This window comes from Ranitomeya variabilis, chromosome 6 (genome assembly GCF_051348905.1).
Source record: "Ranitomeya variabilis isolate aRanVar5 chromosome 6, aRanVar5.hap1, whole genome shotgun sequence".
NCBI classification, from domain to species: domain Eukaryota; kingdom Metazoa; phylum Chordata; class Amphibia; order Anura; family Dendrobatidae; genus Ranitomeya; species Ranitomeya variabilis.
Genome location: NC_135237.1, coordinates 445449209 through 445475862, shown reverse-complemented (window position 1 = coordinate 445475862; position 26654 = coordinate 445449209). Strand labels below are relative to the sequence as shown.

The window sequence follows — 26654 nt, the reverse complement described above, 5'->3', positions numbered from 1 at the left end:
GTATATAGATGTAAAGATGTGTATATATTGCCCTGTATACGGATTGGTATATATAGATGTATATATTCCACTGTGTATATAGATCTTTGTATATATAGATGTATATATTGCCCTATATACAGATCGGTGTGTATATATAGATGTATATATTGCTCTGTATACGGATCTGTGTATATATAAAGGTGTATCCGGATCTGTGTATATATAGATGTATATATTGCCCTCTAGATGGATCTGTGTATATATATCTATATATATAATTGTCTAAGGGTTTTTCTGTCTGTCCTGGAAATCCCGCGTCTCTGATTGGTCGAGGCCGCCAGGCCTCGACCAATCAGCGACGGGCACAGTATCGACGTAGATGTCATAATGGTTGCCATGGCGACGATGATCTCATAAAGGTTGCCTCGACCAATCAGCAACGGGCACAGTCTGCCGCGAATTCTGGAATCATCATTGTCCATATACTACGGGGAGATGCATATTCTACAATACCCGATGCGTTAGAATCGGGCCACAATCTAGTATGTATATATTCCCCTGTATACGGATCTGTGTATATATAGATGTATATATTGCCCTGTATACGGATCTGTGTATATATAGATGTATATATTGCCCTGTATACGGATCTGTGTATATATAGATGTCTATATTGCCCTGTATACGGATCTGTATGTATATATTGCCCTGTATACGGATCTGTGTATATATAGAGGTGTATACGGATCTGTGTATATATAGATGTATATATTGCCCTGTATACGGATCTGTGTATATATAGATGTATATATTGCCCTGTATACGGATCTGTATGTATATATTGCCCTGTATACGGATCTGTGTATATATAGAGGTGTATACGGATCTGTGTATATATAGATGTATATATTGCCCTGTATACGGATCTGTGTATATATAGATGTATATATTGCCCTGTATACGGATCTGTGTATATATAGATGTATATATTGCCCTGTATACGGATCTGTATGTATATATTGCCCTGTATACGGATCTGTGTATATATAGATGTATATATTGCCCTGTATACGGATCTGTGTATATTTAGAGGTGTATACGGATCTGTGTATATAGATGTATATATTGCCCTGTATACTGATCTGTATATATAGATGTACATATTGCCCTGTATACTGATCTGTATATATAGATGTATATATTGCCCTGTGTACGGATCTGTATATATAGATGTATATATTGCCCTGTATACGGATCTGTATATATAGATGCACATATTGCCCTGTATACGGATCTGTATATATAAATGTATATATTGCCCTGTATACTGATCAGTATATATAGATGTACATATTGCCCTGTATACTGATCTGTATATATAGATGTATATATTGCCCTGTGTACGGATCTGTATATATAGATGTATATATTGCCCTGTATACTGATCTGTATATATAGATGTATATATTGCCCTGTATACGGATCTGTATATATAGATGCACATATTGCCCTGTATACGGATCTGTGTATATATAGATGCACATATTGCCCTGTATACGGATCTGTGTATATACAGATGTATATATTGCCATGTATACTGATCTGTATATATAGATGTATATATTGCCCTGTATACGGATCTATGTATATATAGACGTATATATTGCCCTGTATACGGATCTGTATATATAGATGCACATATTGCCCTGTATACTGATCTGTATATATAGATGTATATATTGCCCTGTATACGGATCTGTATATATAGATGCACATATTGCCCTGTATACGGATCTGTGTATATATAGATGCACATATTGCCCTGTATACGGATCTGTGTATATACAGATGTATATATTGCCATGTATACTGATCTGTATATATAGATGCATATATTGCCCTGTATACGGATCTGTGTATATATAGATGTATATATTGCCATGTATACGGATGTGTATATATAGATGTATATATTGCCCTGTATACGGATCTGTGTACATATAGATATATTGCTCTGTATACGGATCTGTGTACATATAGATATATTGCTCTGTATACGGATCTGTGTATATATAGATATATTGCTCTGTATATATTGCCCTGTCTACAGAGCTGTGTATATATGTATATATAGATGTATATATTGCCCTGTATACTGATCTGTATATATAGATGTATATATTGCCCTGTATACTGATCTGTATATATAGATGTATATATTGCCCTGCATACAGATGTATATATTGCCCTGTATACTGATCTGTATATATAGATGTATATATTGCCCTGCATACAGATCTGTATGTATATATTGCCCTGTATACGGATCTGTGTATATATAGAGGTGTATACGCATCTGTGTATATATAGATGTATATATTGCCCTGTATACGGATCTGTATGTATATATTGCCCTGTATACGGATCTGTGTATATTTAGAGGTGTATACGGATCTGTGTATATAGATGTATATATTGCTCTGTATACAGATCTGTAAATATAGATGTATATATTGCTCTGTATACGGATCTGTGTATATAGATGTATATATTGCTCTGTATACGGATCTGTAAATATAGATGTATATATTGCCTTGTATACGGATCTGTGTATATATAGATGTATATATTGCCATGTATGATGATCTGTATATATAGATGTATATATTGCTCTGTATACGGATGTGTATATATAGATATATTGCCCTGTATACGGATCTGTGTATATATAGGTGTATATATTGCCATGTATACTGATCTGTATATATAGATGTATATATTGCTCTGTATACGGATCTGTGTATATATAGATATATTGCCCTGTATACGGATCTGTGTATATATAGATGTATATATTGCCATGTATACTGATCTGTATATATAGATGTATATATTGCTCTGTATACGGATCTGTGTATATATAGATATATTGCCCTTTATACTGATCTGTATATATAGATGTATATATTGCTCTGTATACGGATCTGTGTATATATAGATATATTGCCCTTTATACAGATCTGTATATATAGATGTATATATTGCTCTGTATACGGATTTGTGTATATATAGATATATTGCCCTGTATACGGATCTGTGTATATATAGATGTATATATTGCCCTGTATACGGATCTGTGTATATATAGATGTATATATTGCTCTGTATACGGATCTGTGTACATATAGATATATTGCTCAGTATACGGATCTGAGTATATATTGCCCTGTGTACAGAGCTGAGGACCGCGGGCCGGCACGGGTGTCGGGGAGCGGCGGACATGGCGGAGCTCCGCAATGAATGATGCAGCCCCCGGGAGCAGCAGAGGCGGCAGCGCGGACAGGAGCGGAGAGCGGCGCCGCTACAGCATAAACCACAATGGGACCGACAAGTGCAAAAAGTTGGTCAGCATTTGTAGCCGTCCCCAGCCTGTATCCACCAACCTGCGCACACCGCCATCTTCTCCGCCGCCGAGCACCGGAGCCCACGCTGCTGATGTCAGCACGCTCTACGCCCTCTACCGGGCGGCGTCATTTCCGTCAGCAAGATTCTATGCCGAGTGCTGCGGTTCGGTCAGCAGAGCGGTGACCGGCGAGGTAGCCTCACTGCTGACAGTGTCCGGGTGATACAGTGTGATATATATATATATATATATTTATCCGTGCTCAGTGTACGGCAGTAATGTGAGACATTGCGGAGCAGGATAAGTCAGAGTGGGGAATTAGCTCAAATGGTAGAGCGCTCGCTTAGCATGCGAGAGGTAGCGGGATCGATGCCCGCATTCTCCAAGTCATTTTATTCCTGATTTGTGCATTTTGTAAATTCTATTTATTTGAATTATCTACTTAATATAGGTGTGAAACAATGTATTAAGCCACTTTAGGATGTAATGTACAGAATCTGCAGATCCGGACCTGGAAGTGCAGATAATTGGGTTTGAATCAGGATTTTTAAACAGCAGATCTTACTTATTTCATTACAGTGAATGAAAACCACGTTATTTCGCCACAGAGGGTAATCCGAACATGTGCAGCGGGCCACAGATCGACTGCATGCTTCACAACTGTATGTCATGGCCAGAGGAAGTGGCGTAACTAGAGTCTAATGGGACCCCATGTCTATAATATAACGCTGGGAGCGTCGCTCTGTCCGAAGCCTTTATAGACTGCGCAAGAGCGACGCGCCTGCACAGTCTGGACCCCAGAGGGTTACGCATCCGGGGATGAGGATTGTGGCCCAGGAGATCGCAGTATGCGTAAGCACTGAACGCATACTGCGATCTCCGGCACCATATCCCGGCTCCGCGGACAGAGCACGCTGCTGCCCGGGAGGAGGGAAGTGTGTGCGGGCGGGGTCTGTGTGTGTGGGTCTGCGTGTGGAGAAGGTGGGGCTGTGTGCGAGGTCAACGGGGTCGGCGGGCTGTCCAGGGATCTGCCAGGGCTGTGCGGTGGGTCTGCGGGGCTGTCCGGGGGTCTGTGGGCTGTCCGTGGGTCTGCCAGGGCTGTGTCAGTGTGTGTGTGTGCGTGTGCAGGCATCGTCCGATTGGACTACAAGTCCCATCCGGCTATGCCTGCTACAGTGTGATACAGTGACAGTGATTGACAGATTAGCCACTGATGGGACAGTAGTAGTCCCATCATCCGGCTAATGTATTGAATGAAAAAAAACAAAAACACATACAGTACATATATAGTTCATACTCACCATCTACAGCTAATCCCAGAAGCCCTCGCTCACCTGAAAAAAAATTAACATAATAAACCAACAATATACTCCCTGTGTCCAAAGTAGTCCAATTAACACGATTGTCCCACGACGATCTCCCGTGGAGAGCTGTAACATCAGTTGATGCATGAGATGAAAAGTCAAACAGCTGCACTCTCAGTTTGTGATGCTAGTGAATGTTTAATTAGCAAAGTAGTGACACCATATAGAACAATTTTTCAAGTAGAAGGCACAGAATCAAAAAGCATCAACTGATGCTACCGCTCTCCAGGGGCTTTGAGATACAGTGACGGAAGGTATCCTTCCACACTGTATCCCTCCACCGCTGTGAGTACAGTATAGTTCATACTGTCACTTGCTTGATAATTCCCACGCAGCATTGCCATAAAGCGAGACAATGAACTAAAGTAACCTCTTCAGTGATTCAATGCAGGAGGCATTGTCTCCTGTCAGTGTGTCACTGAAGGTTTATAGAGCTGTCACATCTCATGATGTGACAGCTCTATATGGGAGATCGTCGTGGGACACTCATAATTAATTGGACTGCGTTGGACAGGGAGTATATGGTCGGTTTATTATTTTTATTTTTTGCAGGCGATCGAGGGCGTCACAGAAATTAGGCGTGGTTGTAAGTATGGTGAAATTAAGAATATTCAAATACTTTTTTCTGGCTTTTTTTTTTAACTCTTTCACTACTATAGCATTAGTAATGGATAGGCGTCTTATTGACGCCTCTCCATTACTAACCGGGCTTAATGTAACCATACAATACAAAGGTGACATTAACCCCTTATTACCCCATATCCCACGGCTACAGGGGAGTGGGAAGAGAGAGGCTTAGTGCCTGAATTGGCGCATAGTACAGATGCGCCATTTCTGGGGCTGCTGGGAGCTGGTATTTGTAGCCAGGGGGGCCAATATCCATGGCTAGGCTATGAATATCAGCCCGCAACTGTCTGCGTAGCTTCTCTGGCTATAAAATATAGGGGGACCCCACGTCATTTTTTTGGGAGGGCCCCCCTATTTTAATAGCAACTAAAGACTATGTAGACAGCTGTGGGCTGATATTCATAGCCTGGGAAGGGGCCATGGGTATTGCCCCCTTCCCAGGCTACAAATATGGGCCCCCGGCCGTCGGCTTTCCCCCTCTGGCGCAGAAAATTGCCCAGGAGCCCACGCCATTTTTTTCCCATTTTTTTTTTCAAAATTAAACATATTGTTCATTAATAAACATCGGCCTTGCTATTATATATGTATGGATATATCTACAGATCTATCTCTCTATCTATAGATCTATCTCTCTATCTATAGATCTATCTCTCCATCTATAGATCTATCTCTCCATCTATCTATCTATCTATCTATCTATCTATCTATCTATCTATCTATCTATCTATCTGTCTGTCTGTCTGTCTGTCTGTCTGTCTGTCTGTCTATCTATCTACCTGTGTGTAATGGAGTGTGGGTTGGACAAATGTAAAAGAGGAGGTTGGACAAGAAATTACATCACAAAACTTTTTTTTTTGTTCAATAATACATCTTTATTTAGCTTTCAAAAACGCATAAAAACGCATAAAAAAAACAGCAAATCCGCACAAAAAACGCACCAAAAACGTGCTGATTTTTACCTGCGTTTTCTGCCAAGAGATGCGGATTCAGTGCGGAAAAATCCGCAGGCAAATCCGCAACGTGTGCACATACCCTACAAGTTCCTGTTCGTGCGGGAGCCCCTGGAGCGGCTGCTGTCCGCCTACAGAAACAAGTTCGGGGAGATCAAGGAGTGCCAGCAGCGGTACGGCCTGGAGATCGTGCACAGGTACCGCCAGCAGCTGCCCGTTACCGCATCCAAGGGGGGGCGACGTCACCTTCTCCGAGTTCCTGTGGTACTTGCTGGATGAGGACAAGATGAACGAGCACTGGATGCCCATCTACCAGCTGTGCCAGCCCTGCGCCGTGCCCTACGACTTAATCGGCACCTACGAGCGGCTGCGGGAGGAAGCTAACCGGGTGCTGGACGCCATCGGCGCACATGACAAGATGGAGGCGCACAAAACAGGATGAGGGCAAAGGATGGTGGCTGCACATGACAGGAAGGGGGCGCAGGATGGGGGCTGCACATGACAGGATTAGGGCGCAGGATGGAAGCAGCACATACCAGGATGGAGACCATATACCAATATAAATGCTCGCCACCCGGGTGTAGAACGGATTCAATAGCTGGTAAATATATATACAGCTCTGGCAAAAATGAAGAGACCACTGCACAGTTTTATAAAAATCAGCTTCTCTACATGTCTGACAGCCATTCCATTCCAGTGTCAGTTGAATTCCAACCAACATTCTACTTAATGTGCTTCTGATTATGTGATCACCTGAACCAAATCTTATTTAACGAAGGAAAGTATTAAAAACACTGCTGTGGTGTTCACAACCCTCTTGCAATAGGACAAGCTGGATGGCAAAACAAATGCTAGTAATATCCCAAAAGTAATCGTAATGAAAAAATAACTTTTAACCATGCCAACCAGGATGACATCAAGAAAATGGACATATAGCAGAATGGATGGTATATATACCATAATGAGGGACACATGCCAGGATGTAAGATATATATGTATATATATATATATATATATATATATATATATATATATATATATATATATATATATATGTATGTATATATATATGTATGTATATATATATGTATGTATATATATATATATATATATATATATATATATATATATATATATATATATATATATATATATATATATATATATATATATATATATATACATATACAGCTCTGGCAAAAATTAAGAGAACACTGCAAAATTTTCAGTTTGTCTGATTTTTCTCCTTATAGGTATATTTGTTAGTAAAATGTAAATTGTTCTTTTATTCTATAAACTACTGACATGTCTCTTGAGATCCAAGCAATACATTTTGTATTTATTTTCTGAAAATTAGAAATAGTCAAAATAACAAAAAATGCATTGCTTGCAGACCTCAATGCAAAAAAAAAACAAATTCATAATCCTTTGGAAACAACAATACTAATGTTTTAACTCAGGAAGAGTTCAGAAATCGATATTTTGTGGAATAACCATGATTTTTAATCACAGCTTTCATGCTTCTTGGCATGCTTTCCACCAATCTTTCACACTGCTTTTGGGTGACCTTATGCCACTCCTGGTACAAAAATTTAAGCAGTTCTTCTTTGTTTTGATGGCTTGTGACTATCCATCTTCCTCTTGATTACATTCCAGAGGTTTTCAATGGGGTTCAAGTATGAAGATTGGGCTGGCCATGACAGGGATTTGATGTGGTGGTCCTTCATCCACACCTTGACTCATCAGAGAAGATTACCCAGTCCTCTATGGTCCAATCCTTATGGTCTTTGGCAAACAGCCTAGCTCTCCTTTGCTTCTCATTGATGAAAGGCTTTTTTCTAGCTTTACATGACTTAAGTTCTGCCTCTAGGAGCCTGTTACAAACTGTTCTTGCTGTGCACTTCACCCCAGCTGCCATTTGCCATTCCTTTTGTAGGTCACTTGATTTCATCCTGCCGTTGCTGAGTGACATTCGAATAAGATGACGGTCATCTCAGTCAGTGGAGAGTCGTTTTCGCCTTCTGCCGGTCTGTAGCTTCGTTGTCCCCAATGTCTGCTGCTTGACCTTGTTGTAATGGACTGCCGTCTTAGAAATTTTAGGGATGGAGGCAACATGACGCTCACTGTGTCCCTCTGCTAGTATAGACAGAATTGAGCCCTTCTTTTCCTCATTCAAGATTTTTCTTTTCAACTCCTTTGGCATGGTTAAAAGTTATTTTTTCATTCCTATTACTTTTGGGATATTACTAGCACTTGTTTTGCCATCCAGCTTGGCCTATTGCAAGAGGATGGTGAACACCACAGCAGTGTTTTTTATTCTTTCCTTCGTTAAATAAGATTTGGTTCAGGTGATCACCTAATCAGAAGCACATTAAGTAGAATGAGGTGTACTGATCAACTGACACTGGAATGGAATGGCTGTCAGGCATGTAGAGAAGCTGATTTTTATAAAACTGAGCAGTGGTCTCTTAATTTTTGCCAGAGCTGTATGTGTGTGTCACTGACATCTATATATTCTTTGTGTACATATCTGTTCTAACGTGTCAGTGTGATTTTACTGTACGCGTACATGAATTGACGGCTTTTCTCCTATCTATCTACCTATCTATCTAATATATATATATCTATATAGATATATATATGTCTGTGTCTGTTTTGACGAATATTTCCTTTCAAAATGATGTGTAAATGACATAGAGAATTGCTGTATGTAAAAGCTCATGTTAAAGTTGCATTGCTATCGGATAGCAATCGCACTGCACTGATGTGAATCGGATGCTAGGTGTGAAAAATCGGATTGTACTCACATGACACTCATGTGACTGTCGGCAGGGAGACTCCGACCGATTTTTCATATGTTAAGTGTGACCCCAGCCTAACAGTTCCTATCACCAGATCTCATACATAATAATAATAATTATTATTTTTATATAGCGCTAACATATTCTGCAGCGCATTACACACATTATCATCGCTGTCCCCAATGGGACTCCCAATATAAATTCCCTATCAGTATGTCTTTGGAATGTGGGAGGAAACCGGAGTACCCGGAGGAAACCCACACAAACACGGGGAGAACATACAAACTCTTTGCAGATGTTGGGGGGGGTGGGGTTGAACCCAGGACTCCAGCGCTCCAATGCTATACACTGAGCCACCGTGCTGCCCTAGCCATCAGCTTTTCTTTTGGCCAAAAGATTTTTTAATCCACCACCACCACGACAAGGTAGACTCTTTTGTCCGGGCCCTACTCTACTGTAAATTATTTTTAACATTTTTAACATTTTGTTAAAATATCCAATACAATTTTAGTTATATTTTTATTTATTTTTCAATTTTTAAAATGACCAAAAATATCACATACAAGGGACAAATACCGCCACACCATGACCAGATCACATACTACCACCACATAGTGACCGAATAATAGCAAATACAAGGAACAAATACCACCACACCATGACCAGATCACTTATTACCACCACATAGTGACTGAATAATACAATACTGATCATTAATAAAAAAAACAGTACTAATGCCATTGTACACAGGAGACCTGTTTTTAGTATACAGTGTCCTTGTATAGGTAATACAGTGATCACCAGAGACATTATACACAGGAGCTCTGTATACAGCATGTAGTGTATAGTGTCAGTGGACAGGTAATACAGTGATCACCAGTGACATTATACACACGAACACTGTATATAGTGTACAGGTAATACAGTGATCACCAGTGACATTATAAACAGGAGCTCAGTATAGTGTACAGTATATAGTGTCAGTGTACAGGTAACGCACTGACTCACCGGTGACGTCTCTAGTTGAAGTCCTTCATCTTCATCCAGTTCAGACCGCCATCACTTCTTCTAGCCAGTACTTATCTCTGCAGAAAATAGCACAGTTATCTAGAGCACATTCCCCAATTTTTTACCAACCTCTACACTACGCTAGGTGAAGAAAAAAAGCAACTCTGTCGCCCTGCACAGTAACAGGACCTCTCCTCCTCCACACTGAAAACAGTATCCTCAAACATAATATTGTTTAATTGGCCCCAACAGTAATGATATCCCACATTCTGGACCCCATGTGTCCTCCCATTCTGCCTCATGTCTCTCCATACTGCCCCCATGTCTCTCCATATTGCCCCATTGTCATTCATATTAGTATAATGCAGCCCCATAGTCATATATAGTAGTATAATGCAGCCCCATAGCGGTATAATGCAGCCTCATATGGGTATAATGCACGCCCATAATGGTATAATGCAGCCCCATAGTGGTATAATGCACCACTATAGTGGTATAATGCACCCCCATAGGGGTATAATGCAGCACCATAGTAGTATAATGCAGTCCCATAGTAGTATAATGCACCCCATAGTATAATGCAGCCCCATAGTGGTATAATGCAGTCCCATAGGGATATAATGCACCCCATAGTATAATATAGCCCCATAGTAGTATAATGCACCCCATAATATAATGCAGCCCCATAGTAGTATAATGCACCCCCATAGTGGTATAATGCAGCCCATAATGCGGTTTTACAAAAAAAAAAAAAAAAAAGTTTCTCCTTACCTGGCCAAGATCCAGTGGTGTCCACCACTCGATACATTTGAGGAATGGACCTTTGTTCCGGCATATGACAGTGATGTCATACGCATGTGATGTGCGCACTGACGTTAGTTGCCGGCCTGTGATTGGCTGACGGCTGTTAACTGTTGCCATGCAGGAGGAATCTCCCGCACTGCAACAAATTCTAACTGCCCATGCATCTGAGCATGCACGGGCAGTTACTGAAGCGGCAGAATCCAGTCGCTGGGGCCCACTGAGCAGAGAAGAGGGGGCCCGCTGCGGGTCCCCTCTGCTCATTGGGCCCCATACCCCAGTAAGGGCAGTAATGCTCTGATGGCGGCCCTGAGTATAATGCACCACGTAGTCCTCCAAATAATATAATGTACGCTCCATAATGCTCCATACAATATAATGCACATCCCATAGTCCTCCATGTAGTATAATACACAGCCCATAGTCCTACATCTAGTAAAATGCACCCCCATAGTCCTCCATATAGTATAATGCAGCCTGTAGTCCTCCAAATAATATAATGTACCCTCCATAATCCTCCATACAGTATAATATACATCCTATAGTCCTCCGTGTAATATAATGCAAAGCCCATAGTCTTACATGTAGTATAATACACAGCCCATAGTCATCCATGATTTAGTATAATGCACAGCCCGTAATCATCCATGATGTATTATAATGCACAGCCCAAAGTCATCCATGATATAGTGTACTACACAGTCCATAGTCATCCATGTAGTAAAATGCACAGTCCATAGTCCTCCATATAGTATAATGCACAGCCCATAGTCCTACATGTAGTATAATGCACATATGGTATATGGCCTTCATCCTGGTATATGGCCCCCATCCTAGTTTATGCCCCCATCTTGGTACATGGCCTTCATCCTGGTATATGACCCCCATCCTGGTATATGCCCCATCCTGGTATATGGCCTTCATCCTGCTATATTGCCCTCATCCTGGGCCCTATCCTGGTATATGGCCCCACTGTTCAACACAGAAAAAAACAAACGATAAATGCTCCTACTCACCTTTCCAGCGCTCCCATGTCCACTTCTGAAGCTGGCAGCTGATTTCGGTGTGCGACGGGAGCACGACTTCACTGCCATTCGCCCCAGGTCACGTGCCCACCGATGTCAGCTGCTGGCCTTCAATTGGCCGGCAGCGTGTATTGCGGCACACGGACCTGATGGGTCTGTAGGCTGCAATACACTTCAGCCATATGTGCGTACGAGAACGCACATCCAACTGAAGTAGGGACTGGAGTTGGCAGGCCCCTCACCCGCTGGGTCCGGTCACAGCTGCGACAGTGGTCATTATCCTCCTAGCCAGAGTCATAGCTAAGGGTTCAGCTCAGGAGGGATGAAATATCTGAGTGGGCTGTTGTGAACTCCGTTTTCAGGCTCCCTCTTGTGGTCACAGATGGTATTGTGTGACTTTGTTTTTTTGGCTCCCCCTGGTGGTTTGGTTTATTATCCTGCGGGTCTGGCTGGATCAGCTGCCTCGTTATTTCCTGGGAGGCTCCTATTTAGCTTTGCTTCACTTCCACTTGTTGCCGGCTGTCAATGTATTCAGTGCTATTCTGATTACTCCTGATTATCTCGTTTTCTGCCTCTTCAGGATAAGCTAAGTTCTGTTTGAATATTTTTTGCTCATCTGCCTGCAATATGATTTCTGTGTATGATGAGTCTAGTCCAGCTTGCTAATATGTGATTTCTTTTTGCTGGTAAGCTCTGGGGTACGGAGTTGCTTCCCCGCACCGTTAGTTGGTGCGGGGGCTCGAGCAATCTCTGCATCGATATTTTGGAATAGGGTTTTTTATTGACCGCACAGTTCCCTTCCTATTTTCTGCTATCTAGTATTAGCGGGCCTCATTTGCTAAATCTGATTTCATCTCTGCGTTTGTGCTTTCCCCTTAACTCACCGTTAATATTTGTGGGGGGCTATTCTATATCTTTGGGGTCATTCCACTGAGGCAAGAGAGGACTTTCTTTCCCTCCAGGAATAGTCAGTTTCTCAGGCCGTGAAGAGACGTCTAGGATTTTTAGGTAACGTTCCACGGCTGCCTATAGTTGTGGGCGGATAGGATCAGGTTGCGGTCAATCTAGTTACCACTTCCCCAGAGCTAGTAGTCTGTTCAGTTACCTAGCTAGTCCGACCTGCGATCCTTGCCACTAGGATCATAACAGTACAGCCGGCTGGTAAAGTGTTAATTGCATGGCAGAAGCAGGAGAAAAGAAGCTTGGAGATATATTTTTATTTTTTTTTTGCTGCCGTGTGTCTAGCTGCTGTGTGTCTGGCTTCTCTCCTCCTCTTAATCTTGGTGTGGCTCTGAGTTCAGCTGCTGATATGGATATCCATTTAGCCTCCAGTGTAGATCATCTTGCTGCAAGGGTACAAAGTATTCAGGATTTTGTTGTGCACAGTCCTATGTCAGAGCCTAGAATACCTATTCTGGAGTTGTTTTCTGGAGATAGATCTAGGTTCCTGAATTTTAAGAACAATTGCAAGTTGTTTCTTTCTTTGAAACCTCGTTCCTCTGGGGATTCTGTTCAGCAAGTTAAGATTATTATTTCTTTCTTGCGTGGCGATCCTCAAGATTGGGCTTTCGCATTGGCTCCAGGGAATCCTGCATTGCTCAGTGTGGATGCGTTTTTTCTGGCCCTTGGATTGCTCTATGAGGAACCTAATCTTGAGAACCAGGCTGAAAAGGCGTTGTTGGCCCTCTCTCAGGGGCAAGATGATGCAGAGGTGTACTGCCAGAAATTTCGGAAATGGTCGGTGCTTACTCAATAGAATGAGTGTGCCCTGGCTGCAAATTTCAGAAAAGGTCTTTCTGAAGCCATTAAGAATGTCATGGTGGGGTTCCCTATGCCTGCAGGTCTGAATGAGTCAATGACTCTGGCCATTCAGATTGATCGGCGTTTGCGGGAGCGCAAACCTGCGCACCATTTGGCGGTGTCTTCTGAACAGACACCTGAGTCTATGCAATGTGATAGAATTCTGACCAGAAGTGAACGGCAAAATTATAGACGGCAAAATGGGTTGTGCTTTTACTGTGGTGACTCAGCTCATGTTATCTCAGCATGCTCTAAGCGCACAAAAAAGATTGATAAATCTGTCACCATCGGTACTTTACAGCCTAAGTTTATTTTGTCTGTTACCCTGATTTGTTCCCTGTCATCTTACCCGGTTATGGCTTTTGTGGATTCAGGTGCTGCCCTGAGTCTGATGGATTTGTCATTTGCCAGGCGCTGTGGTTTTGTTTTAGAGCCTTTAAAATTCCCTATTCCACTAAGGGGAATTGATGCTACACCATTGGGTACGAATAAACCTCAGTACTGGACACAAGTGACCATGTGCATGACTCCTGTTCATCAGGAGGTGATTCGCTTTCTTGTATTGCATAATTTGCATGATGTTGTCGTGTTGGGCCTGTCATGGTTGCAGACTCATAATCCAGTCCTGGATTGGAAAGCAATGTCTGTGTCAAGTTGGGGTTGTCAGGGAATTCATGGCGACGCTCCTGTGGTGTCAATTGCTTCATCCACTCCTTCTGAGGTCCCTGCGTTTTTGTCAGATTACCAGGATGTATTTGATGAGCCCAAACTCAGTTCTTTACCTCCTCATAGGGATTGTGATTGTGCTATAAATTTGATTCCTGGTAGTAAGTTTCCTAAGGGATGACTTTTCAATTTGTCAGTGCCGGAGCATGCTGCTATGCGGAGTTATATAAAGGAGTCTTTGGAGAAAGGACTTATTCGCCCCTCCTCCTCCCCTCTTGGTGCGGGGTTCTTTTTTGTGGCTAAGAAGGATGGTTCCTTGAGACCTTGTATTGATTATCGCCTTCTAAACAAAATCACGGTCAAATTTCAGTATCCTTTGCCATTGTTATCTGATCTGTTTGCTCGCATTAGGGGGTCTAGTTGGTTCACCAAGATAGATCTTCGTGGTGCGAATAACCTTGTGCGTATTAAGCAGGGTGATGAATGGAAAACTGCATTTAATACGCCCGAAGGCCATTTTGAGTACTTGGTGATGCCTTTTGGACTTTCTAACGCTCCATCTGTCTTTCAGTCCTTTATGCACGACATCTTCCGCGAATATCTGGATAAATTTATGATTGTGTATCTGGATGATATTCTGTTTTTTTCGGATGATTGGGAGTCCCATGTTAAGCAGGTCAGGATGGTGTTTCAGGTCCTGCGTGCCAATGCTTTATTTGTGAAGGGCTCAAAATGTCTTTTTGGAGTCCAGAAGGTCTCTTTTTTTGGGTTTCATTTTTTCTCCTTCTGCTATTGAGATGGACTCAGTCAAGGTTCAGGCTATTCATGACTGGACTCAGCCTACATCTGTTAAGAGTCTTCAGAAGTTCTTGGGTTTTGCTAATTTTTACCGTCGCTTCATCGCTAATTTTTCTGGTGTTGTTAAGCCATTGACGGATTTGACCAAGAAGGGTTCTGATGTTACTAATTGGTCTCCTGCGGCTGTGGAGGCCTTTCGGGAGCTGAAGCGCCGGTTTTCTTCGGCTCCGGTCTTATGTCAGCCAGACGTCTCCCTTCCTTTCCAGGTCGAGGTTGATGCTTCTGAGATTGGAGCGGGGGCTGTTTTGTCGCAGAGAAGCTCTGATGGCTCTGTGATGAAGCCATGTGCTTTCTTTTCAAGAAAGTTTTTGCCTGCCGAGCGGAATTATGATGTTGGTAATCGGGAGTTGTTGGCTATGAAGTGGGCATTTGAGGAGTGGCGACATTGGCTCGAGGGAGCTAAGCATCGTGTGGTGGTCTTGACTGATCACAAGAATTTGATTTATCTCGAGTCGGCCAAGCGGCTGAATCCTAGACAGGCTCGTTGGTCGTTGTTTTTCTCTCGTTTTGATTTCGTGGTCTCATACCTGCCTGGTTCGAAGAATGTGAAGGCTGATGCTCTTTCTAGGACAGTGATGGGCAACCTTTTGAGCTCGGTGTGTCAAAATTCGCCAAAAAACCGAGCATAACTTGGGTGGTGTGTCACCTTGATAAAAAAACAATTTTGCGACATGTATAGTTTAAATAACAAATATGTATAATTAGAATTAACTTACCTGCTTAGTGACTTCTTTGTTCATCTGTCAGTTGGTTTCTTTTGTTGGTCTTGCTATTATTTAACTTGTGTGGGGTGCCGTGAACTAAGATAAGTGAGGGGGAGGGGGAATTCTTCCAGTGATGGCGAACCTGTGGCACTCCAGCTGTTGCAAAACTACAATTCCCATCATGTCTTTACAGCCAAAGCCTTTGCTTTGAATGGCCAGCCATGATGGGAATTGTAGTTTTGCAACAGCTGGACTGCCACAGGTTCGCCATCACTGATGCCTCCCTCTCACTTATCTCAGTAATGGCCAATGACACCCCACAGTTCACTGGATGATGGTTGCTGTAGTAGTCACAGGGCCTGAGTCCAGACAGCAGTCACAGGGCCTGAGTCCAGACAGCAATCACAGGGCCTGAGTCCAGACAGCAATCACAGGGCCTGAGTCCAGACAGCAATCACAGGGCCTGAGTCCAGACAGCAATCACAGGGCCTGAGTCCAGACAGCAATCACAGGGCCTGAGTCCAGACAGCAATCACAGGGCCTGAGTCCAGACAGCAATCACAGGGCCTGAGTCCAGACAGCAATCACAGGGCCTGAGTCCAGACAGCAATCACAGGGCCTGAGTCCAGACAGCAATCACAGGGCCTGAGTCCAGACAGCTATCACAGGGCCTGAGTCCAGACAGCTATCACAGGGCCTGAGTCCAGACAGCAATCACAGGGCCTGAGTCCAGACAGCTATCACAGGGCCTGAGTCCAGACAGCTATCTCCTCAGGCCTCAGAAGTGCAGCCTGGGACTTCTGGTCGGCGCAGCAGGGAGCAGCGCAATGTCGCCCAAACAACACAGATCCGACGCAGAGGCCTGGGACTTCCGGGAGCTGCGCCTAGCCTACCGGAAGTCCCAGGCCTAGACGCTCTGCACCGGAGCTCTGTTGTTTGGACCCACAGACCTCCTGCATGGCATCCGATCCGATAAAAAATCGGATCGGATGCCATTGTTTAGTATTCCGATACCGCAAGTATCGGGTATCGGCCGATATTTGCTGTATCGGAATTCCGATACCGAGATCCGATACTTTTGTGGTATCGGGTATCGGTATCGAAACAACATTAATGTGTGTAAAATAAAGAATTAAAATAAAAAATATTGCTATACTCACCTGTCCGACGCAGCCTGGACGTCCGCGAGGGAACCGGCAGCGTTGTTTGCTTAAAAATCGCGGTTTTCCTTCCTTACTTGAAGTCCCGGCTTGTGATTGGTTGCGTGCCGCCCATGTGACCGAGACGCGACCAATCACAGCAAGCCGTGACGTAATTTTAGGTCCTTCAGGATTTTAAAATTACGTTCCGGCGTTGTGATTGGTTGCGTGCGGTCACATGGGCGACGCAACCAATCACAACGCCGGAACGTAATTTTAAAATCCTGAAGGACCTAAAATTACGTCACGGCTTGCTGTGATTGGTCGCGTCTCGGTCACATGGGCGGCACGCAACCAATCACAAGCCGGGACTTCAAGGAAGGAAGGAAAACCGCGATTTTTAAGCAAACAACGCTGCCGGTTCCCTCGCGGACGTCCAGGCTGCGTCGGACAGGTGAGTATAGCAATATTTTTTATTTTAATTCTTTATTTTACATATTAATATGGTTCCCAGGGCCTGAAGGAGAGTTTCCTCTCCTTCAGACCCTGGGAAAGAAGCAATTTCTATGGGGCCGCGGCCGGCGTGTCACTGAAAATGACTACGCGTGTCAGCACTGACACGCGTGTCATAGGTTCGCCATCACTGTTCTAGGAGTTTTGTGCCTGACTCTCCTGGTGATTCAGAGCCAGCTGGTATCCTCAGAGAAGGGGTGATTTTGTCTGCCATCTCCCCAGATTTGCGACGAGTGCTGCAGGAGTTTCAGGTGGATAGACCTGACCGTTGTCCACCGGAGAGACTGTTTGTCCCGGATAGATGGACCAGCAGAGTTATTTCCGAGGTTCATTCTTCGGTGTTGGCAGGCCATCCTGGGATTTTTGGTACCAGAGATTTGGTGGCTAGGTCCTTCTGGTGGCCTTCCTTGTCGCGGGATGTGCGTTCCTTTGTGCAGTCTTGTGGAATTTCTGCTCGGGCTAAGCCTTGCTGTTCTCGTGCCAGTGGCTTGTTGTTACCTTTGCCTGTCCCGAAGAGGCCTTGGACGCACATTTCCATGGATTTTATTTCAGATCTCCCTGTCTCTCAGAGAATGTCGGTCATTTGGGTGGTGTGTGATCGTTTTTCTAAAATGGTCCATTTGGTGCCCTTGCCTAAGTTGCCTTCCTCCTCCGAGTTGGTTCCTCTGTTTTTTCAAAATGTGGTTCGTTTGCACGGGATCCCTGAAAATATTGTTTCCGACAGAGGATCCCAGTTTGTGTCTAGATTTTGGCGGACCTTTTGTGCTAAGATGGGCATTAATTTGTCTTTTTCGTCGGCCTTCCATCCTCAGACGAATGGCCAAACCGAGCGCACTAATCAGACTTTGGAAACCTATTTAAGATGTTTTGTTTCTGCTGATCACGACGACTGGGTGACTTTTTTGCCATTGGCCGAGTTTGCCCTTAATAATCGGGCTAGTTCTGCTACTTTGGTTTCGCCTTTTTTTTGTAATTCAGGGTTTCATCCTCGTTTTTCCTCGGGTCAGGTGGAGCCTTCTGACTGTCCTGGAGTGGATGTTGTGGTGGATAGGTTGCATCAGATTTGGAATCATGTGGTGGACAATTTGAAGCTGTCACAAGAGAAGGCTCAGCGCTTTGCCAACCACCGTCGCTGTGTGGGTCCCCGACTTCGCGTTGGGGATTTGGTGTGGTTGTCTTCTCGCTTTGTTCCTATGAAGGTCTCCTCTCCTAAGTTTAAGCCTCGGTTTATCGGTCCTTATAAGATTTTGGAAGTCCTTAACCCTGTGTCATTTCGTTTGGACCTCCCGGCATCGTTTGCTATTCATAATGTGTTCCATCGGTTGTTGTTGCGGAGGTATGTGGTGCCTGTGGTTCCTTCGGTTGAGCCTCCTGCCCCTGTGCTGGTTGAGGGAGAATTGGAATACGTGGTGAAGATCTTGGATTCTCGTATTTCTAGACGGAGGCTTCAGTATTTGGTTAAGTGGAAAGGCTATGGTCAGGAGGATAATTCCTGGGTTGTCGCCTCTGATGTTCATGCTGCCGATTTGGTTCGTGCCTTCCATGTGGCTCACCCTGATCGCCCTGGGGGTTTTGATGAGGGTTCGGTGACCCCTCCTCAAGGGGGGGGTACTGTTGTGAACTCCGTTTTCAGGCTCCCTCTTGTGGTCACAGATGGTATTGTGTGACTTTGGTTTTTTGGCTCCCCCTGGTGGTTTGGTTTATTATCCTGCGGGTCTGGCTGGATCAGCTGCCTCGTTATTTCCTGGGAGGCTCCTATTTGCTAAATCTGATTTCATCTCTGCGTTTGTGCTTTCCCCTTAACTCACCGTTAATATTTGTGGGGGGCTATTCTATATCTTTGGGGTCATTCCACTGAGGCAAGAGAGGACTTTCTTTCCCTCCAGGAATAGTCAGTTTCTCAGGCCGTGAAGAGACGTCTAGGATTTTTAGGTAACGTTCCACGGCTGCCTATAGTTGTGGGCGGATAGGATCAGGTTGCGGTCAATCTAGTTACCACTTCCCCAGAGCTAGTAGTCTGTTCAGTTACCTAGCTAGTCCGACCTGCGATCCTTGCCACTGGGATCATAACAGTGGGCCCCTAACCGGTGTAATTACAACTATGGTGGCGCAGGCTAATTGTGGGTATAGGGGAACCTCAGCCGATGACCATGGTATTACTGAAAATAAATCTCTATACAAAGACCAACACTGATATTCCTGCCAATTGGTGACTAACAGCTCAGGTTCTTTCTGATGGAGCCGTACACTTTCCCGTCTTTTCCATCTGACCAAGATCAACATGAAGTCCCCAGTCACACCTCCTTTGTGGAGGGTACAACAGACACATTTGACTTTGCACAAACTCCTCATCCTGCTGATACCCCAATACTAAGCCACTGCTGCCTTATGTGTTCCTGTTACTGGCCCAGCTGTGTGTCACAAAAAAAGTGCTCCTTTTACTGCCCCACATAATAATGTCCACCATTGTGCCCCTTACAAAGTAAATGCCTCCTTTGTGCCCTGTAGATGGTAAAATTCCCCAATATAAAATATGAATGCCCTGTGCAAGAGCCCTAGAAAACAATGTCCACACGTTGCCCCTAGAAAGTAATAATGCCCCCTTATGCACCTTTGACGGTCACAATACCCTGAGTGTCCCTATAGCAACAAAACTTCTTTAGTGTCCACTTAGCATTTAATGTCCTGAGTCCCCCCATGTATGGCTCCCCTATACACATTATGATGGGCTTACAGTTCTGCTATACACATTATAATGCTCCCACGTGTCCCATATAAACATTATGATGGGCCCACAGCTCCCCATGCAAAGTATGATGTCCTCATTGCTCCCCCAAAACACAATATACTGACCCCCACAGTAGTCCCCACACTGTGTACTGGCCCATACACTGTATGATATATATCTTTAGTCCCTACACTTTGAGGCCCCCCACACTGTAAGATGGCCCTCACATTAGCTCCTATACTGTATGATGAACCACTCAATAGTCCCCAAACTGTATGATGGCTCCCACATTTGCTTCCACGCTGTATAGTGGCCCCTGCACTTGCACCATGGTATATAATAGCCCCCACATTTGTGCCCACTCTGTATAATGGCCCCCACACTGTAAAATAGGCCCCATACTTGCACCCACGCTGTATGATGCTCCCCACATTTGCACCCACGCTGTATAATGGTCCCCATGCTATATAATGGCCGAAACATTTGCATCCACACTGTATAATGCCCCCCACATTTGCACCTACAATGTGTAATGGCCCCCATGTTATATAATGGCTCCCACATTTGCACCCACATGCATAATGGCCCCCACGCTGTTTAATGGCCCTGATACTTTGAGCCACCACACTGTATGAGTACCCCCCCACACTAGTCCTTAAAATGTATGAGGGTTTCCTGTACTTTATGATGCCTCCATCATCACACCATATGTTTGAATTAAAATAAAAACCATCATATACTCTCCTAATTTACTATCCAGACGAGCCCTCCTGCAAAGCATCAGCGCAAGCACTGGACATCCGTATGCTGGTGCAGTACGATGACATCGCTGCACCAATACACTGATGTACTGTGCGTGCGCCGGTGCCTCAGACACTGAAACCCCCTGCAGTTCTGTAGACCGCAGGCATAAAGCGACCTGCCATAAAGCGACCTTCGGTCTACAGAACAGAGAGCGGTAGTGCAGGGAGATCTTGTCTCCTTGCTCTACTGCACACGTGCGTAGCATGCCGATATAGCCTAGGGTAGCTCCAGGTGGGCCCCTCTAAGCATGGGGCCCGGGGTGACTGCACCATCTACCCCCTCGGTAACTACGCTAATGGTTATAGCCCCATTCACTGACTTTATATTTTACATTCTGGCGACATTTTGGTGCGGGTTCTGCAGCTACACCGCTTAAAGAAAAGGGGACACTTGAAGGGCTTTTTTCAGTTCTGAAAGTTATAACCATCGGCTATGGGATAATTTCCTGAATGCTGGGACCCCACTGATTCTGAGACCCAGGCTCTGATGAACCTTGTATGGATAGAGAGGTGGCTCTTCATTCATTCTTATGGGAATGCTGAAGACCAGCCGAACGCAGCAGTCAGCCATCTTTGGCAGTCTCATTATGAATAGAGCGGAGGGGAGCATGATTGACCACTGCGCCATCCACTCATATGGGGCTCTTCAGACCCCTGCTTCTAAAGATCATTGGGAGTCCCAACGATTGAGAAGTTATCTCTTATCTGATGAATAGGCAAAAACATCCAAATTTGACAACACCCCTTTAAATAAAAAATAGTATATCAAACAAAGGATTCAAAGTGAAAGTTTTTATTGATATTAATTGTGTGATTCATTTGCCAACAAAATGTCGAAACAACGTTCAATGGGAACCAGGGATGACAACCAATCAACCTGAAAATTAAAGTGGTTGTCTACTGCTCGAACAACACCTTCTCAATCCCAATGTTTCCCAGAGGAAAACAATAAGACAACGTTCACATGTTTTGTATTTGGTCAGTATTTTACGTCAGTATTTGTAAGTCAAAATCAGGAATGGAACAATCCGAGGAAAAGTATAATAGAAACATATGCTCCACTTCTGTATTTATCACCCACTCCTGGTTTTGGTTTAAAAATATTGATGTAAAATACTGACCAAATATTCAGTATTTGGTCAGTATTTTATTTTACCTCAGTATTTGTAAGACAAAACCAGGAGTAGAACAATCAGAGGAAAACTATAATAAAAACAAGTGCAACGCTTCTTCATTTTTCACTTACTCCTGGTTTTTGTCTTACAAATACTGATGTAAAAAACTGCCCAAATAGTGAACGTGTGAGCATGGTCCGGTGCCTGCGTCATTTAAGGGTTGGTGGCCCTGGCTCCATACTAAATAGTACAGCAGACTTTGCTTTTCAATACAACTGATAAAAATGTATATCTGACTAACACAATTTGAGCCTATAGATACTTTCCCAGTGCGTGATCTAAAAGGACACTTATTACACAGTGTGAGTTTGGCTTTTCTCCCTTTGAAATAAACAATCAGGCTCAGCCTGAGCCAGTGTCCATGTTTCAGAATAAGACTAGTCGTCAGGGGAAAGTTCTTTCTCCAATATCTAAGGTATATGGCCAGTGTCAGCTTCACAACTATTATTTTTCACTATCCTCAGGACATGCTTTCATTTATGACTCTCAGGCAAACAGGTTTTCGCTAACTTTATCATGTGGTTTATTTATCCTTCATGTTACTTTTTTTTTTTTTTTAATGATCTTTAATACCATTGCAATTTGCTGTTTTTGACCTCATCTTCACTTCTACCTCAGATTTGAGGATGTCTGTTTGCATCATATGCATATGAAGGTGTTTCCTGCCTTTCCTTTGAGCCGGACGTTATATTGATGTGGTCTCCCATGGCTGTGTGTCCACTAGTTGGGCCCAGCCCTTCTCAGCCCTTATCCACATGCATGTCACTTGACAAACGGTAAGGTTTTTAATATTAGGACTGTTCCAATTACGGTCACCGTGAAGTGGTGGGATGACTGTTGCATTTTATTTATTTATTTTTAAACATGTTAACTGAGTACCATATACTATATTTTTTGGATTATAAGACGCACTTTCCCCCCCCCCAAATTTGGGAGGAAAATGGGGGTGCATCTTATAATGCGAATGTACGTTACCGGTACCGTTGCTGCAGGCCACAGGCTGGGCTGAAGGGGTGTCCGGCGCTGATACCCAGTGCTCTGCGGGTGTCTTCGGTGCCCAGCAGCGCTGCGGGGGTGTCTGGCAGTGCTACTTCAGGTCTCTGATGCTCTGAGGCTCACCCTGGCCGTCAGTTGGTTTCCTGTGTGGTGGACTCCTGGAAAATGGCCACCGGGCGGGGCATGAGCAGATGGAAATCTCGGCACAGAGATCTCGGGAGATGAGATTTCAGCTCTGAAATCTCATCTCCCAAGATCTCGGTGCCGAGATCTTCATCTGCGCATGTGCCGTGCCCCGGCGGCCATTTTGATGGATTTCACCACACAGGAAATCATGGGACTGCCGGGGCTCTGGCCTTTCACAAAATGTTGGCAGAGCCCTGGCAGCACCGTAGACTGCCGCAGCAGCACCGGGCAGTGCTGTCCGGGCACCCGCAGCAACTAAGACACCAGCAGAGCACCGGGCAGCATCACTGGACACCCGCAGCAGGACCGTCGGACAACCCCGCAGCGCTGCCTTGCACCGGAGACACCTGCAGAGCACCAGGCAGCAGCGCCAGACACCAGCAGCACTGCTGGACACCCCTTCATCCCAGCCTGCAGCCTGCAGCATCACCCCACTCCTGCCTCTTCCAGCAGCGGCCCTGGGTCCCCGCTTCACCGCAGCCACCACCCCTGGTAAGCAATAAGATGCATGGATTATAAGAAGCACCACCATTTTATTAAAAGAAAAATTTTTCATATTTTCCTCCTCAAAATTTGGGGTGCGTCTTATAATGCGAAAAATACGGTATTATTTTCATGCACTAGACTATGCTATTTATTTATTGCAGGGTATTTAATCATTGTTTGTCTTTTTTTCTTTTCTGCTCAGTGGCCAGTGTGAATGTGCACTTACACGCTGCATACACACCAGTTTATATCCCAGGTCATACCTTTGGGTTATTTTCAGTCTGTTTGCATCATGTGCATACAGTCATGGCCAAAAGTATTCACACCCCTGCAATTCTGTCAGATAATTCTCAGTTTCTTCCTGAAAATGATTGCAAACACAAATTCTTTGGTATTATTATCTTCATTTAATTTGTCTTAAATGAAAAAAACACAAAAAGAATAGTCCTAAAGCCAAATTGGATATAATTCCACACCAAACATAAAAAAGGGGGTGGACAAAAGTATTGGCACTGTTGGAAAAATCATGTGATGCTTCTCTAATTTGTGTAATTAACAGCACCTGTAACTTACCTGTGGCACCTAATAGGTGTTGGCAATAACTAAATCACACTTGCAGCCAGTTGACATGGATTAAAGTTGACTCAACCTCTGTCCTGTGTCCTTGGGTGTACCACATTGAGCATGGAGAAAAGAAAGAAGACCAAAGAACTGTCTGAGGACTTGAGAAACCAAATTGTGAGGAAGCATGAGCAATCTCAAGGCTACAAGTCCATCTCCAAAGACCTGAATGTTCCTGTGTCTACCGTGCGCAGTGTCATCAAGAAGTTTAAAGCCAATGGCACTGTGGCTAACCTCCCTAGATGTGGACGGAAAAGAAAAATTGACAAGAGATTTCAACGCAAGATTGTGCGGATGTTGGATAAAGAACCTCGACTAACATCCAAACAAGTTCAAGCTGCCCTGCAGTCCGAGGGTACAACAGTGTCAACCCGTACTATCCGTCGGTGTCTGAATGAAAAGGGACTGTATGGTAGGAGACCCAGGAAGACCCCACTTCTTACCCCGAGACATAAAAAAGCCAGGCTGGAGTTTGCCAAAACTTACCTGAAAAAGCCTAAAACGTTTTGGAAGAATGTTCTCTGGCCAGATGAGACAAAAGTAGAGCTTTTTGGGCAAAGGCATCAACATTGAGTTTACAGGAGAAAAAAAGAGGCATTCAAAGAAATGAACACGGTCCCTACAGTCAAACATGGCGGAGGTTCCCTGATGTTTTGGGGTTGCTTTGCTGCCTCTGGCACTGGACTGCTTGACCGTGTGCATGGCATAATGAAGTCTGAAGACTACCAACAAATTTTGCAGCATAATGTAGGGCCCAGTGTGAGAAAGTTGTTTCTCCCTCAGAGGTCATGGGTCTTCCAGCTGGACAATGACCCAAAACACACTTCAAAAAACACTAGAAAATGGTTTGAGAGAAAGCACTGGAGACTTCTAAGGTGGCCAGCAATGAGTCCAGACCTGAATCCCATAGAACACATTTGGAGAGATCTAAAAATGGCAGTTTGGAGAAGGCACCCTTCAAATATCAGGGACCTGGAGCAGTTTGCCAAAGAAGAATGGTCTAAAATTCCAGCAGAGCATTGTAAGAAACTCATTGATGGTTACCGGAAGCGGTTGGTCGCAGTTATTTTGGCTAAAGGTTGTGCAACCAAGTATTAGGCTGAGGGTGCCAATACTTTTGTCTGGCCCATTTTTGGAGTTTTGTGTGAAATGATCAATGTTTTGCTTTTTGCTTAATTCTCTTTTGAGATTTTTCATTTAAGACAAATTAAATGAAGATAATAATACCAAAGAATTTGTGTTTGCAATCATTTTCAGGAAGAAACGGAGTATTATCTGACAGAATTGCAGGGGTGTGAATACTTTTGCCCATGACTGTATAAAGGTGTTTCCTGCCTTTCCTTTGAGCCGGACATTATATTGTTGTGGTCTCCCATGGCTGTGTATCTACTAGTTGGGCCCAGCCCTTCTCCACATGCATGTCACTTGGCAAATGGTAAGGTTTTTAATTTGTTAGGACTGCCCCAATTACGGTCACCGTGGGGTGGTGGGATGGCTTTTGCATTTTTTTTTTTAATAAAAAAACATGTTAACTAAGTAACATACATTATTTTCATGCACTATGCTGTTTATTTATTTACTGCAGGGTATTCAATCATTATGTTTCTGCCTGTGCTTTTTTTATATAGATATATTTGACATCATGTAGTTGTGGTGGTGTGAGATCAGATATCACTTCTGATTTCTAGAATAGTGCCTGTTTCCCTGCCATCTGACTTCAGTTGGAGTACCTAACACAATTTTATGTTGGACACTGAACGGATAGGGGTTGTCTCATGCTTATTCTGCAGGAGCGCACCACTCCTCTGCCTCCCATCATCTTGCTTGCCTGGGGTGGTTTGCTCTTGATGAATGACAGTTCAGGGCGGCAACATGGCTGAGCATGTGCGAGACCTATGAGCTTTCTAATGCTACTGGCAGAGGCACCTTTGTCTCTGTTGCATCGGAGAATCGCAGAGGCTCTTTAGCTGACTGGATCCAGCGTGCAAGCACGTGCTAACTAACTGTAATCTATGTAA

At 43.9% G+C, this 26654-nt stretch overlaps 1 protein-coding gene and 1 long non-coding RNA gene across 2 annotated transcripts in view; one reads left to right on the top strand and one right to left on the bottom strand.

Annotated features, from left to right (window-relative positions):
* Nucleotides 1-3598, bottom strand: part of UBE2V2 (ubiquitin conjugating enzyme E2 V2) — a 26313-nt gene extending 22715 nt beyond the window's left edge. Inside the window, exon 1 of the mRNA XM_077270470.1 lies at nucleotides 3426-3598. Coding sequence (XP_077126585.1) covers nucleotides 3426-3441 — 16 coding nt within the window. The 5' untranslated portion in view covers nucleotides 3442-3598. The remainder of the gene's footprint in view (nucleotides 1-3425) is intronic.
* LOC143782705 (uncharacterized) lies at nucleotides 450-26654 on the top strand. The gene is made up of 4 exons (XR_013217029.1): nucleotides 450-524; nucleotides 3965-4047; nucleotides 22966-23123; nucleotides 26265-26654. It is a non-coding gene; the product is annotated as an uncharacterized LOC143782705 (long non-coding RNA).